A 14,326-nucleotide genomic window follows, 5' to 3' on the forward strand; every position below is an offset into this window, starting at 1 on the left:
TCGGTAGATAAATATTCTCCACTGGAATCGGATCTAAGAATGGATATATTGCTTTGAAATTGATTTTGAATTTTCATATGAAACTCTTTAAAAAAGGAAAATACTTCTGATTTATGACTAAAAAAATAAATCCAAACATATCTAGTGAAGTCATCTATAAAAGTGACATAGTAAGAGTAACCACCTTTAGACAAGATCGGAGATGGACCCCAAACATCCGAATGCACCAATTCAAAAGGTCTTGTAGAAAGAAATGTTCTAGTTGGCAATGGAATAGACTTCATTTTTTCAAAAATACAATCTTTGGGATTAATGTCTTTTTTCTTACAAAATTTGTTTTCAAATGGAAAAAGATACATTTTTGAATAACTTAGATGTCCAAGTCTTTTATGCCAAGTTTCAATGCTTTTATCTTGGACATAAGTACAAAAAGATTTTGTAGGAAGGTTTAGATGATCCATATAGTAGAGGTCTCCCTTCCTATGGCCTTGCCCAGTCCGGGCGGACTGAAAATCCTGCACAAAGCATCCATTAGATGAGAAAGATATTTCACACCCATGGTCGGCGATTTGAGAAACTGAAAAAAGATTTAAATTTAGTTTTGAAACAACTCTAACTTTTGGAACAAATGATTTTGAGAATTTTTAGAGTTAAGTGTTCCAATACTTGTGATTTTTAAAAAGATTCCATCGGTCGTGGAAACACGTGAACTTTTTGAATTGATGTATACGGTTAATGCATTCTCATGTGAGGTTATATGAAAAGATGCTCCAGAGTGTAAGATCCAAAAATACGTACCGGGAGACGAAGTAGATGCAATGGCCGCACCCGATGTGGAGGAAGTGAATTTGAGAATTTGTTGTAGAGCCATAGAGATTTGACCAAGAGTTTCTTTGAGGCCACCGCTCTTGCCTTCATCTTCTTTGGTGGTGGATTCTTCAAGGAAAGTCACCTTAGGCTTGAATGTTCCATTTAGCTTTGGGAAAGCGAGTTTACTGTGACCCGGCTCATAACAATGATGACATACAATCATCTTTCTTCCTCCACTATAGTTTTCTTGTTTTTCAAAGTTTGGTGGTTTATAGGTTTTCACATTGTTGCCAAGTTTGAATATGGCAAGCACTTCATCAATATTCTTACTCATGCCAAGCCTAGTTTTCTCTTGTGTGATTTCGACTATGGCATCTTCTATTGAAGGAAAAATAGACCTATGGAGAAGTGATGACCTCACTTGCTCAAATTCGAGGCATAGCCCAAACAAAAATTGAAATAATCGATTTTGTTTCATTTGTTTTTGTCTTAGTTCAACATCCTTCGTAGCAACTCATTTGGGCTCTAAAAGAGCCAACTCATCCCATAGTGGATTTAATGCACTATAGTAATTTTGTATACTCGAATCACCTTGTTTGGCGGTTCTAATCTTTTCTTGCAAAAAATATGCTCTTGCAAGGTCTTTTTTGGTATACATACCCTTCATAAAGAACCAAGCCTTATTGGCTCGGCGGAATTTAGCTATATTTGCACATACCTTGAGTTCAACATTGTTCATGAACCAAGCAAGAATCTTGGCATGATTGTTTTCCCAATCTTCAACTTTCCTTTGATGGTCTTCAATGACTTTGAGACGAGCATCTCTCTCAAGAGCCTTTTCTTGGTCTCCTTTAATCTTGGTGAGCTCTAATTAAAGTTCCGGAATAGAACCCATTACATAACTCCAAAGTTTCTTACCTTTGAGGTTGTTTTCCATTGTCGATGCCCACATCATGTAGTTCTTTCCATTGAGCTTGAAGGATAGATCGATTTTGGATTCCATGATGCCACCAAAGTGTGTGAAGAATAAAGACGAGTAAAAAGATGAATATCACGCCTTTGCTTCTATGAACTGAATGGCTCTGATACCATGTAATGAAGTATGCGGAAAGATGAAGAATGTTACAAGCATTCACAATGTCCAACAATGGACAAATACACAAAGAAAATAATAGCAAAGTCCACTATAGGACAATACATACACAAGCCATAAGAGAATCACAAACTAAAAATATAAAATCTCTTTTATTGAAAGAGAGCACAAAGGCTTCACTAAAAAATACAAGGGTTTTCACCCCTATTTATACACACACTAAGGGTTCAAAAAAGGAGGCCAAAAGGGGGCTCCAAAAGAGTCGTTGGGAGCCCCCAACGATCATATTTGTGACCATTGGGGGGCCCAACGACTATATTATGGGGCCCCTATTTGGCGTGAAATAAAACAAAACAAAAAAGAAAAAAGAAAGAAAAAAGAAAAACAGAAAAGAAAGAAAAGAAAATATAGTTGTTTAATAAAACAACTATAAAAAGACTATAATATCTCTATCGGTATTATAGTGTTAAATATATATATATATATATATGATTTAACAATAATGACACTTGAAACGAGTGTATCAGCGACTAGAACAAGAGTACAAAGCCAACAATGGGCTAAAAATCATACACAAAAGTGTGAATAAATATCTCTTGTCTACATATAGTGACACTCAAAATCAAGTATATCAGCGACTAGAACAAGAGTACAAAGTCAACAATGGGTTAAAAATCACACACGAAGGTGTGAATCAAGATCTCTTATCTACATATAATGTCACTTAAAACAAGTGTATCAGTTACTAGAGCAGGAATATAAAGCCAACAATGGGCTAAAAATCACATACGAAGGTGTGAATAAACATCTCGTCTACTTATAATGACACTAAGATAAGAGGCATAGAAAGGAAAAGACAATCGAGGTAAGAAAGCTTGTAATGGAAACACATTAATGCAATTATTATCAATTTTAACTACATTTCAAAACACCATAGTTTCAAAAAAAATAGATAGTCATCACAGATACACATAACTAAAAGCATCCATAATAAAATCAATGGCCAAAAAATAAATGAGTGATACAAAACACTCAAAGATTACATAACTGTCAGTTAGAGTCAAACTACAAGTTGATAATCTAAAATGACATAACACGAGGTGCACATAACTCACCCCAACAAACATCTCTGATTCAATAATAACAAGGCCAAGAAGATTGATGCATTATATAAAAGTCTGTGATGGACAACACAGATGCCATAAGAAAACAATAAATACTCACAGAAAACATTTTCCAAACAAAATACTGATTTGAAAAGCAAAGTTTCAAATCAAATTCAATAATAGATCTTCCACAAATGCACGAATAACTCACAAAAAGGTGTCCATTGGAGACACTACAAGCATGACCCTTGAAAGGGTATAAATGAAGGAACACTCGAAAAAATAAATAATATTTTATTCATACACAAAATGCTTAAGAAGCATTGATAACATAAGCAAGTTATATAAGGAGCTAACTTGATCTAGTTTATAAAAGGAACCGATTTAAAAAAAACTCTAACAAATAAGATGAAATCTTAGAATGAATGTAGTGCAATCATATGTCCTACAATATGTCCCATGACAATTTTAACAATTTTTAATAAGCAAATAAGAATCATGCTTATTATAAACAATTCTTCAAAAAGAGTTCATGAATACATCAATCAAGAAATAAATGTAATAAGGCATATCACATGCAAAGAATCCAATGACTCTCAAAGAAAAGATAAAAATAATATATATGATTTTGAAAAAGACTATTTAGATTTAACTCACAAGTCGACTATAAAACAATTAATGCCACTAAAGAGAATCAAAGCATATGTATAGATACCAAAAGAACCAAACGAAAAACCAAGTGCATACATTCTCATAAAGAGATTAAAAAGACTCATGTATATGCAATAATTAAAGTCACATATCTCATACAAAAGACATGCTTACAAACAAATTTAAGCATATATGCAAGTGATAAATTTAAAACACTAAAGTCATTATATAAAAGTTTATATTTTAAGTATACAATGAGTCAAGGGTTTTAAACCTGAACACGCATGTCCATCAAGCATGCAATACAATATTTAAATCATATGCAAGGCGTGAGGTCAACAACATAATCATAAGTTCAAAACACCTAAAGTCATTACTATTGTTATACACACAAGTTCAAGTAAGATTATACTTAATGAAATATAACATCATTATCAAATTATTTTAAGATATGAACATGATTGACGAACCATCTAAGGTCAATAATATATATATATATATTAAAGCAAGTTTTCAAATTTTCCAAGATTCAAACATGATACATATATCTAGTTTTTCTTAAGATAAGCAAAACATGATAAGAAAACAAGTTCAACGATAATTAAAATATCATATAAAAAAATTTCAAAGCATACATTTTTTTTTAATTTAACAAATAACATAGAATATATATATATGTATAACGATAAAAAAAATAATTTTTTCATGCATAATGCATAAGCTAAATAACACAAGGAATACTTAAGAAATGTAAAATACATACCGAGTAAATCCAAGGAGAAGAGAAGAAATGAGAGGTAACGAATACTTCACCACCTTCTCAAATTTTGAATGACACACTTTTTGATGCACCGAAAAACTAGCTTGATCACAATTGGGCACTGATACCATGTAAAGAAATAGGTGAAAATACAAATAACAAGTGATAACACTTGAAGGTCCAATAATGGACACGAAATCACAAGCGCATAAAGTGCAAATACACAAACCCATTAAGGGGAAATCACAAGCACATAAAGTGCAACTACATAAACCCACAAAGGGGTAATGCCAAAAGGCTAAAAAAGAAATAATTTTATAAAGAGAGTGTAAAAACTCTTACATGAATGAAGGGGGGAAAACCCTTTATATACATAATGAAAGAGAGAGTAAGAGGGGGCCAATGGGGTTCCCAATAGATAGACGTTGGAGACCCCAACGGTGACCGTTGGGGACCCCAATGTCTATACAAGTGGGGGCCCCAATGGTCCCAATAAAGGGGAAAATAAAAAAGAAGAAATCAAAAAATTAAGAAAATAAAAAACTTAAATAAGTTGTACACAACTTATATTACACTGTGAAAAGACCAAAATACCCCTATCGGGTATTTTGGATAAAACAGAAAAAAATATACATATATATGACAATACCATGGGACAGCAAGCAATTAAAAACAATATTTCAAAAGAGAAGATACAGAGATTGGGCCAAAGCTAGGGTGGGAGTTGGGCAGCTGGTGGCCTGACCCATTTGAGCTAGACATGGGCCTGCTTTTTGGACCAAGGCTTGGCCCAAACTGGGTTTAAACCCAAGCCAGCATTTTCTTAGACCAGCCATGAGTCAACGACCAGGCTGGCCCATGACATTTTTTTACTAATTAAACTATAATAAAAATAGAAGACCACCACTTGATTCACCTTCATATTCCAACCCTTTAATCAAATAGAAGACAATAGTGTGCAGTTCTTGTAAAGGTCAATATTTCAGTTGGCATTACCTTTTTCAGAAGGATTTGAAGACAACCCTTCCCTACTTAATATATCTTCCAACTCTTTAATCAAATTTGACTCTTGTTTGCTCTCAGGAGCCTGCTTTACTCTTTTGTATACTGATGGCGGAACACTGATAGAAAGCAAATTAAATACGAAGGAAATTCAATAAACAGTCTGGTGACAGGATTAGATTCTCCATCATATATAAATGAAAAGTGAAGGATTAAAACTATACCACATCCCACATGATTTTATTATACTTTTTAGGTGCTCGATTTTCTTTCCATGTTCCACGGATGACTTTTGTTTTCTCTCCTGCACGTCAACATTCTTAAATGTTAAGGAACTTCATAACAAACTAAATTCCCAGCAAAGTTACAAACTGAAAGATAAAATAACACAAAACCTTGACATAATTCTCATGTGATGATTGAGAACTATCTTCAGAGGAGCCCTCACCATCTTGTTTTCCCTCACTTTGTTTAGCTAATTTTGGTTTTGCTTGTTTGCTCGTCTCACCTGATTTCTTGCATACTTTTAATGCTTCAGTTTTCCTTTTCCTCTGTTTCTGAATATTTGGTCTCTTTTCTTTTGTTTGTTGTATGTCATTATCCTCAACCTCATTATGGGTGTTATCTGAATCTGATGATTTTGAACATTTCTCTTTAGCTTTAAGCTTTTTAGGCTTCTTGCTACTTTCTTTAGCAGAGAAGGCATTACGAGAATGATTGGTTTTTGACCCATTTACAGATTCAACAACTGAACCCAACACCTGGCAAACACAACAAACAAAACATTAAAAAATTAAATCAGTGAGTAAAATAAATGCAGATATACTTATTTATTACTTATATTGCTTCCCGAATGAAAAAGACCAACCTCATTTAGATTCTCACGAAAGAAATTCTTATAAGCATCAAGAGCAAATTTATCAAGTTGAAGATCCTCTTCAAGCAAGCGACGAGCACCCAAATAAGTGACAGTTCTGAAAGCAGATATCAGTGAGAAATTGGTCATGGCACTGGAAGATCCATTTAGTAATAAAAGAGCAATATTACTAGCTTGTACCTCAAGGTACTCAATGTCCTCGAAAGATGATGAATTTGAATTAAAAAAATGGATAGCAAAAGCAAAAAAGTTCACAATAAATGAGTGTTTAGAGAACCATAAGACACGTACTCTGAATGAGCCTTAAAATACGAAGCCCTTTTGTGGATGGCCTCATGTATGACGTCCTCATTTATTACTTTTTCAGATTCTTCCACACTGTGATCTGCCTCCAGATCCTCATTTACTGCCGTCTTTCCAGACAAAATTAATGAGGTATCTACTTCCCTTTCATCTGCCAAGTTAGCGCTTTCCATTCCCCTTTTCAGAATAAGAGATTCGCAATCCTTTGAGATTCCTGTTTTTTCCTCCCCCAGATTCTTAGATGCATCCTCACCAGAAAAATCATGGAGGCACTAGTATCAAGAATCAAAACATGGCAACTTATATATAAAAATACAAAGAACCCAAAACCAAAATATGAAATATGATACACTCACACATTACACATACCCCTCACCCCCCAACAATCATATCACACACACATGCATGTGCACACATATGTGCATGTATGCATGCACACATTGTAAAACCCATGAAATTTAAAAAAAAAAATGGACCCGGGTCGGATTCGGACCCAAACCCATTAGGGTTATAACATGATACGCAGGGGGGCGAGGGTCTTTTAAAACCCTCTTCCTCCCCCTCGCTGCTCTCCCTTTCCCCCACTGGGAGGGGGTTTCCCGAATCGCCCCCGATCTCTTTTTAAGAGAGGGCGCGGGTTAGGGTTCTCAGAAAAACCCTAACCCTTTGTCGCTCGCCCTCATCCCTCTTCGCAGTCTCTCCACTCTCGCTCTCTCTTCCTCACATCACCGCGCCTCCTCCTTCGCTCCTCTCTCGACTCCGCCCTCCCTGTGTGCGACTGAGCCGGTGCTCTCTCTCTCTCTCTCTCTCTCTCTCTCTCTCTCTCTCTGCGTACGTGGTCGACGACAGCACCGCCTCCCTCTCCTTCTCGCTCTTCCTCTCGAACCCTTGCTCGGCAGTGGAGCAACCGAAGCCGGCGGACTCGCCTCTCGCAACAGCAGCCTCCCTCTCACAGGAAAAAGGGAAGCACAACTCATTGGAGACTTCAATGGCTGGAATGGGTCACACCACCAAATGGAAAGAAACGAATTTGGTGTTTGGACTATCAAAATACCAAACTCGTATGGCAATCCAACAATTCCTCATAATTCAAAAGTGAAGTTCCGTTTTAAGTGTGCCAATGGAGCATGGTGTGATCGAATCCCAGCCTGGATAAAATATGCAACAGTTGATCCCACGAGATTTGCAGCTGCATATGATGGAGTATATTGGGATCCACCCCCTTCGGAGAGGTATTAGTTCAAACATGCTCGACCAGCAAAGCCTTTGGCACCACGCATATATGAAGCCCATGTAGGAATGAGTAGCTCAGACCCACACATCAGCTCATACAGAGAGTTTGCGGACAATGTTCTATCGCGTATTAACTCAAATAACTACAATGTTGTCCAGTTGATGGCTGTCATGGAACCTTCATATTATGCAGCTTTTGGGTATCATGTTACAAACTTCTTTGCTGTTAGCAGTAGATCAGGAACACCCGAGGATCTTAAATATTTGATTGATAAAGCTCATGGTTTAGGCTTGCAAGTATTGATGGATATTGTTCACAGCCATGCAAGTACAAATGTGACAGATGGCCTTAATGGTTATGATGTGGGCCAGAGAACACAAGAATCCTACTTTCATACTGCTGAAAGAGGTTATCATAAGCTGTGGGATTGTCATTCATTTAACTATGCAAACTGGGAAGTCCTGTGTTTTCTTCTTTCTAACTTGAGATGGTGGCTTGAGGAGTTTCAATTTGATGGGTTTCGTTTTGATGGGATTACGTCCATGTTGTATCATCATCATGGTGTTAACATGGTATTTTCAGGAAACTATAATGAATATTTCAGTGACGCTACTGATGTCGATGCCATTGTATATCTTATGCTAGCCAATTCTCTTATCCATAATCTCCATCCTGATGCCATTTTGATTGTTGAGGATGTCTCTGGTATGCCCACACTGGTCGAGCTATTTCTGAAGGTGGAATTGGTTTTGATTATCGGTTGGCCATGGCAATCCCTGACAAGTGGATTGATTATCTAAACAACAAAAGGGATGAACTACAGTCTGTGAAAGAGATTGTCTTGTGCCTGACAAACAGGAGATACACGGAGGCATGTGTTTCATATGCAGAGAGTCATGACCAGACAATTGTTGGTGATAAGACACCTGTGTTTCTACTAATGGACGAAGAAATGTATAGTGGAATGTCTTGCTTATGGCGTGTCTCTCCTATTTTTGATCGTGGGATTTCACCTCACAAGATGATTCATTTCATAACAATGGCATTAGGAGGCGAGGGCTATCTTAATTTCATGGGTAGTGAGACTGCACGACAGGTCCCGCTCGTTCTCCAACAGCCCTTGCTCCACTATCATCCTTCTCTATTTTTCGATTTTCATCAAAGGTACGGGTCTCCTCTTTTGAAAATAAGTGAGAAATTGAACGCCGGTTTGATTTCATGTAATATCTTGGATGGAATTTATGGGAAAAACATGTATGTGCATGTTTTCCTTTGAACGCATGGAGGATGATCCATGGATCGTCCTCCATGGCTGAATTTTTGCGTATTTTTACCTCTTTTCATGAAGTAAAAATTTTGTCCATGTATAACAGAATTTTTGAGTGGTCCTATGAGGGACCCCTATGTTAAATATCGATTTCCAATGGTGGATTTTGATATGGGCTGTGTATATGCATGCATATAGGCCTAGAAACAATACTAAATGCATATATTTTTCAAAAAACATATATGTAATGGCATGCTTATTGAAAACATTGGATGAATAGGTATTGTTGAATAGGTATGTACAAATAGGTTTAAGGTTCAAGTTAGATTTTTTATCATGCACTTATAGCTTGATCGGTTGACAGTCATATGTGAATATGAACATATGTTTAAACCTGCATATTTGAGCCCCTAATTTGTAACTACATGTATGCATAATCAGGGAAATATTTATTATATGTTTCTTTAATGGAGGCTTGCCTAGTCATGTGATTATTCTCCAGAATTTTTGCTAAGTATGGTGGACTTAATTTGATGCATGAAGTTCTTCTTATGCTTTAGTTTGAATTTAGCATGTTGGATATGAATGCATGTTTGTTAACATGTTATTGCAAAGTTTGTTTCGGTATAAGTGCATACATGATATGAATGTGTGCAGCCCTGAAATTCAATTTCTAGATCTGGGTTATGTTCATGTGTGTGGATGTTAATACATGTTATGAATGAAAAGTTTCATATGCTTACATTTATGGGACATGTTTAATTATCGTGCATTTATGGAATGGTTTCAAGTGCATGTGCATACATGAAATCGATGTGTGTTTATCATGTACAATCCTGCATAAATGTTCGCATGTACTTATGAATCATGAATAAGTGATTTCATAAAAGCAATTTCACATGGATGGTGAACACATGCATATGACCGGTAGCTCATGCACATTGTTAAGTTGGTATGAATGAATGTGCATTTGGAATCATGTTGGTATCATTGCATAAATTGCATATTGTTATGATTTTTACATACGATACATCAATGTTTGAAATGAATCATCATGGGCTTGGTGAGCCTCGAGTGTTGGTTTGCGCTTTCTTTATATATTTTAAATGCATCGCAAAAATCACATTTATTTTGATTGTACTATATTGCATTGTTCTATGTGTTTCCATTGGCGGGAGTCCCGTGATGGTTCTCGCAGGGGTAGATGCGAGCTTTTGCCATTGCTTTTGTAAAACCCACGTTAATATATATATATATATATATATATATATATATATATATATATATATATCGGACCCGGGCCGGGTCGGGTCTGGACCCGACCCGGGCCCAACATCGTTAGGGTTTCATAACCCGACACAGGAGGCCTTTCCACTGTGCGCCGCAACCCCCCTTTTTTTCGACCCGATAAGGATGGAAATCGGGGTTTCCCGATTTCTCGCCTCCTCCCCCGAACTCTTTATGAGCACCAGTGGAGGACAAGGGGAGACACACCTCCCTCTTGCGCCTCCTCCTTCCCTGCGCACGCCACCAGCTCAGATCGCCATCGCCGTTACGACCGCTGACGACGCCGGCGATCCTTTCCCCAGGTACGCCGTCTCCTCCCTTCACCTCTCTCTCTCTGTTATCTCGCCGGAAGGCACGACAGGAGGTTGATGGCCCCTGTTGTGCCCTCCCTCTTCACCTCCCTCTTTTTCCCCCTTCTTAGGGGTTCGCAGGGAGGCCGGCAGGTGGCGCACGGCCCCTGCCGTGCCCTGCGTATCCATCAGAGGCCGACAGGAGGCCTACGGAGCCCCTGTCTACTCCTCTCTCTGGGGGTACGCCGGAGAGCCGGGGGGAGGCAATGGCCCCTGCAGACCGCCCTTCTCTTCCCTGTGAAAGATCGGGCGACCGACAGGAGGTCGGTTATCCTCCTGTCTCCCTCACCTCTGCCATGACCTGCGAAGGGGTCGGCAGAAGGCTGGTAGCTCATGTCGCCCCGATCTCTCTCTCTTCGGCAGGGGTTTGTTCCCCTGCCATCGACCTTTCGCCGACGGGCAGGGGCTAGCCCCCTACCACCTCGGTGTTGTCGGCAGGGGCGTGACCCCTACCGCTTCGGTGCTGACGGCAGGGGCTGGCCCCCCTGCTGATTCGCTGCCGCCGGTTGGGGCTCGACCCTTGCCGATTCGCTGCCATCGGCAGGGGCTCAACCCCTTGCCGATTCGCTGCCGTCAGCAGGGGCGCGACCCCTGCCGCTTCGCTACTGTCGGCAGGGGCTTTCCCCCCTACCGCTTTGCTGTTGTCGGCAGGGGCTCGCCCCCTGCCGCCTCGGTGTTGTCGGTAGGGGCTCGTCCCCTGTCGCCTCGCTATCTTCGACAGTCAGGGTCTCACTCCTTGTCGGTTGTCTTGTCAGGCAGGGACCGAGGCCCCTGCCATTTGTTGTTCGGTCAGGAAGGGGCCGAGGTCCCCTGTCGCCTAATCCTACCCTTCCCCTCGTCACACCGTTAATTACATTAGCATAATTGAATATTTCACACTCTTGCAGATTTACGCAACGGGTCCAATTCGCGCTCTGCGGCCCGACGCTCGTATCATCTACACCCGTAGACGCACGCAGCTGCACGACATTCCTATCAGATTTCGTATGAAGGGTTCAGCTTATGCACAGGAAAGTAGAGAGAGAGAGAGAGAGATGCACAATCGGCTGGGGCGGCACACACATTAGAGCTCGACCTCCAAACCTTAGGATATATAAAATAAACAGGTATACAATGATCCTTGTAATATCAGAGATATTACAAGGATGCCATTAATGAAGCCAATTTGACATGTGTTTCATTTAACATGCCATGCGTATGGATCTGGTTTCATTTAACATGCCATGCGTATGGATCTGGATCCAGATCCATACGCAGTGTATATTTTAACACCCTCCCTCAAGTTGTACGTGATTTTGGAGCATGTACAACTTGCTCTTCAATAGCCAAAATTGACGTCCTGTTAACCCTTGGTAAACAGGTCTGCCACTTGATCTTCTGTTCGAACATGACGTAGTTCTATCTCCTTCATCTCGACTTTTTGCCGTATAAAATGTTGATCAATCTCAATGTGCTTCGTTTTGCTATGCTGAATAGGATTACATGCAATGTTGATTGCGCTTTGATTGTCACATAGAAGAAATGATCGAATAATTGTCTCCCCAAGATCACTCAATAAGTGTCTAAGCCATGTGACTTCTACCGTTCCTGCAGCCATCGATCTGTATTCAGCCTTTGTACTCGATTGTGCCACTGCCTTTTGTTTTCTGTTGCTCCAGGACACTAAATTGTGTCCAATATATACACAATATCCAGAGACAGATCGTCGCTCATCTTGATCCCCTGCCCAATCTGCGTTTGTATAAGTGATGAGTTCATGTCCTCTATGCAGATTATCGTTCTTGCGATAAACAAGTCTGTCTCCTATAGTTCCTTTTAAATAGCGTAGAATGTGCTTCACAGCTTCCATATGACCCTCCGTTGGAGCATGCATAAACTGGGATACCTGATTCGCAGCATAAACTATATCAGGTCTGGTAAAGGTCAAGTACTGTAACATCCCCACGAGACTTCTATACGTTGTAGGGTTGACACAAGGATGACCATCTTCAGAGCTCAGCCTTTGATGTAATACACTAGGAGTACTGACTGGTTTGCAATTCGTTGTTCCGGCTCTTTCCAGAAGGTCAAGGGTGTATTTTTGTTGCATGAGTGTCAATGTGTCTTGTTGTCTGTCAACTTCCACACCAAGAAAGTACCTTAACTCCCCTAAATCTTTCATCTTGAAAATTTTCATTAAAAACTGTTTCACGTCTTGCACATGATTATCTGAACTCCTAGTGATCACAATGTCATCAACATATATAAGAAGAAGTATAACAATGTCTGCCTTTTGGTAAATAAAGAGTGAGTGATCCAGAGAGCATCTTCTAAAACCATAACTCTAAATTTGCATAGAGAAACTTTCAAACCAGGAACGGGACGCCTGTTTCAACCCATACAGAGATTTCCTTAGTTTGCACACCCAGGCAGTAGGATCCTTCTCGGTATAACCAGGAGGTTGTTCCATATACATTTCTTCCTTTAAAGTTCCATGCAAAAATGCATTTTTAACATCCATCTGGCTAAGGCTCCAACCTCGATCGACTGCTAGGGATATGATGACACGAATAGTACCCATTTTGACTACGGGACTAAAAGTTTCATCGTAGTCTTCACCATATTGTTGTGTGAATCCTCGAACAACAAGTCGTGCCTTATATCTGTCAATACTTCCTTCAGGCTTATACTTTGTTTTATAAACCCATTTTGAGCCAACTACATTCTTTCCTTCTGGCCGAGGAACTATTTCCCAAGTCTGACAGTCATGAAGAGCTTCCATTTCTTCATTCATAGCTTCAGTCCAATGACGGGATTGAAGAGCTTGATTAAAACAAGTGGGTTCATCCTGTTTTGTGAGCTGAGACATAAACAACTGGAAATCAAGGGAGAAGGTCTCATAACTCACTCATCGTTGAATAGGATGCTTAATGCGTGACGGCCTTTGAGCTGGATCAGTGGCGATGCTGCCCACATTCCTCGGCTCTGTATTTTTGTCCCGTCTAGTGTATATCTGTCCAGAGAAGCGTTCTACTGGGGGTGGCTCAACTGGAGACTCAACTGGAGATAATTCAACATGCATCTGTGGGTCATGTAACTTCCTACTCAAGCCGAAGGAAGGACAATTTGTCTGACATGTTTCTCCTGTATTAGCAAAAAGATATGCACTCATCCATGGATCATATACTTCTAATTCTCGAGATGACAACGCTGCAGAGTCATTGACCTCAAAATTTCGTTCGTCAAAGACAACATTTCTGGAGGTCCTAATACGTTTTGTAGTAGGGTCATAGCATCGATAACCTTTGTATTCATCTGCATACCCAACAAATCTGCACTTGACAGCCTTGTCCTGAAACTTATTTCGCAGAGATGAATCATATGTACATAACATACACAACCAAAAACACGCAGCTCATCGTAAGTGGGATGTTGCCCAAATAAAGTATAATAGGGAGATTTTCGATCCAAAAGTGCCATAGGAAGACGATTTATGATATGAACAGATGTGTGAAAAACTTCTGTCCAGAGACTAACGGGCACATTGCTATCATGTAACATGCTCATCGCGCTCTCGACAATATGCCTGTGTTTCCTCTCCGCAACC

General features: G+C 39.5%; 1 protein-coding gene and 1 pseudogene across 2 annotated transcripts in view; one reads left to right on the top strand and one right to left on the bottom strand.

The window, feature by feature from the left end:
- The window catches only part of LOC149842762 (uncharacterized), a 147,565-nt gene that overhangs the window by 46,030 nt on the left and 87,209 nt on the right, over positions 1-14,326 (bottom strand). Inside the window, exons 3-7 of one of the 2 annotated variants that reach the window (XM_089999410.1) lie at positions 6,591-6,874; positions 6,291-6,396; positions 5,818-6,183; positions 5,647-5,726; positions 5,417-5,541 (exon numbers count right to left, since the gene is read on the bottom strand). In XM_089999410.1, coding sequence (XP_089855536.1) covers positions 5,417-5,541; positions 5,647-5,726; positions 5,818-6,183; positions 6,291-6,396; positions 6,591-6,874 — 961 coding nt within the window. The remainder of the gene's footprint in view (positions 1-5,416; positions 5,542-5,646; positions 5,727-5,817; positions 6,184-6,290; positions 6,397-6,590; positions 6,875-14,326) is intronic. The other variant, XM_089999411.1, reaches the window with a different exon arrangement.
- LOC149842763 (1,4-alpha-glucan-branching enzyme pseudogene) lies at positions 7,020-9,112 on the top strand (annotated as a pseudogene).

This window comes from Nuphar pumila, chromosome 3 (genome assembly GCF_984573655.1).
Source record: "Nuphar pumila chromosome 3, dmNupPumi1.hap1.1, whole genome shotgun sequence".
NCBI classification, from domain to species: Eukaryota; Viridiplantae; Streptophyta; class Magnoliopsida; order Nymphaeales; family Nymphaeaceae; genus Nuphar; species Nuphar pumila.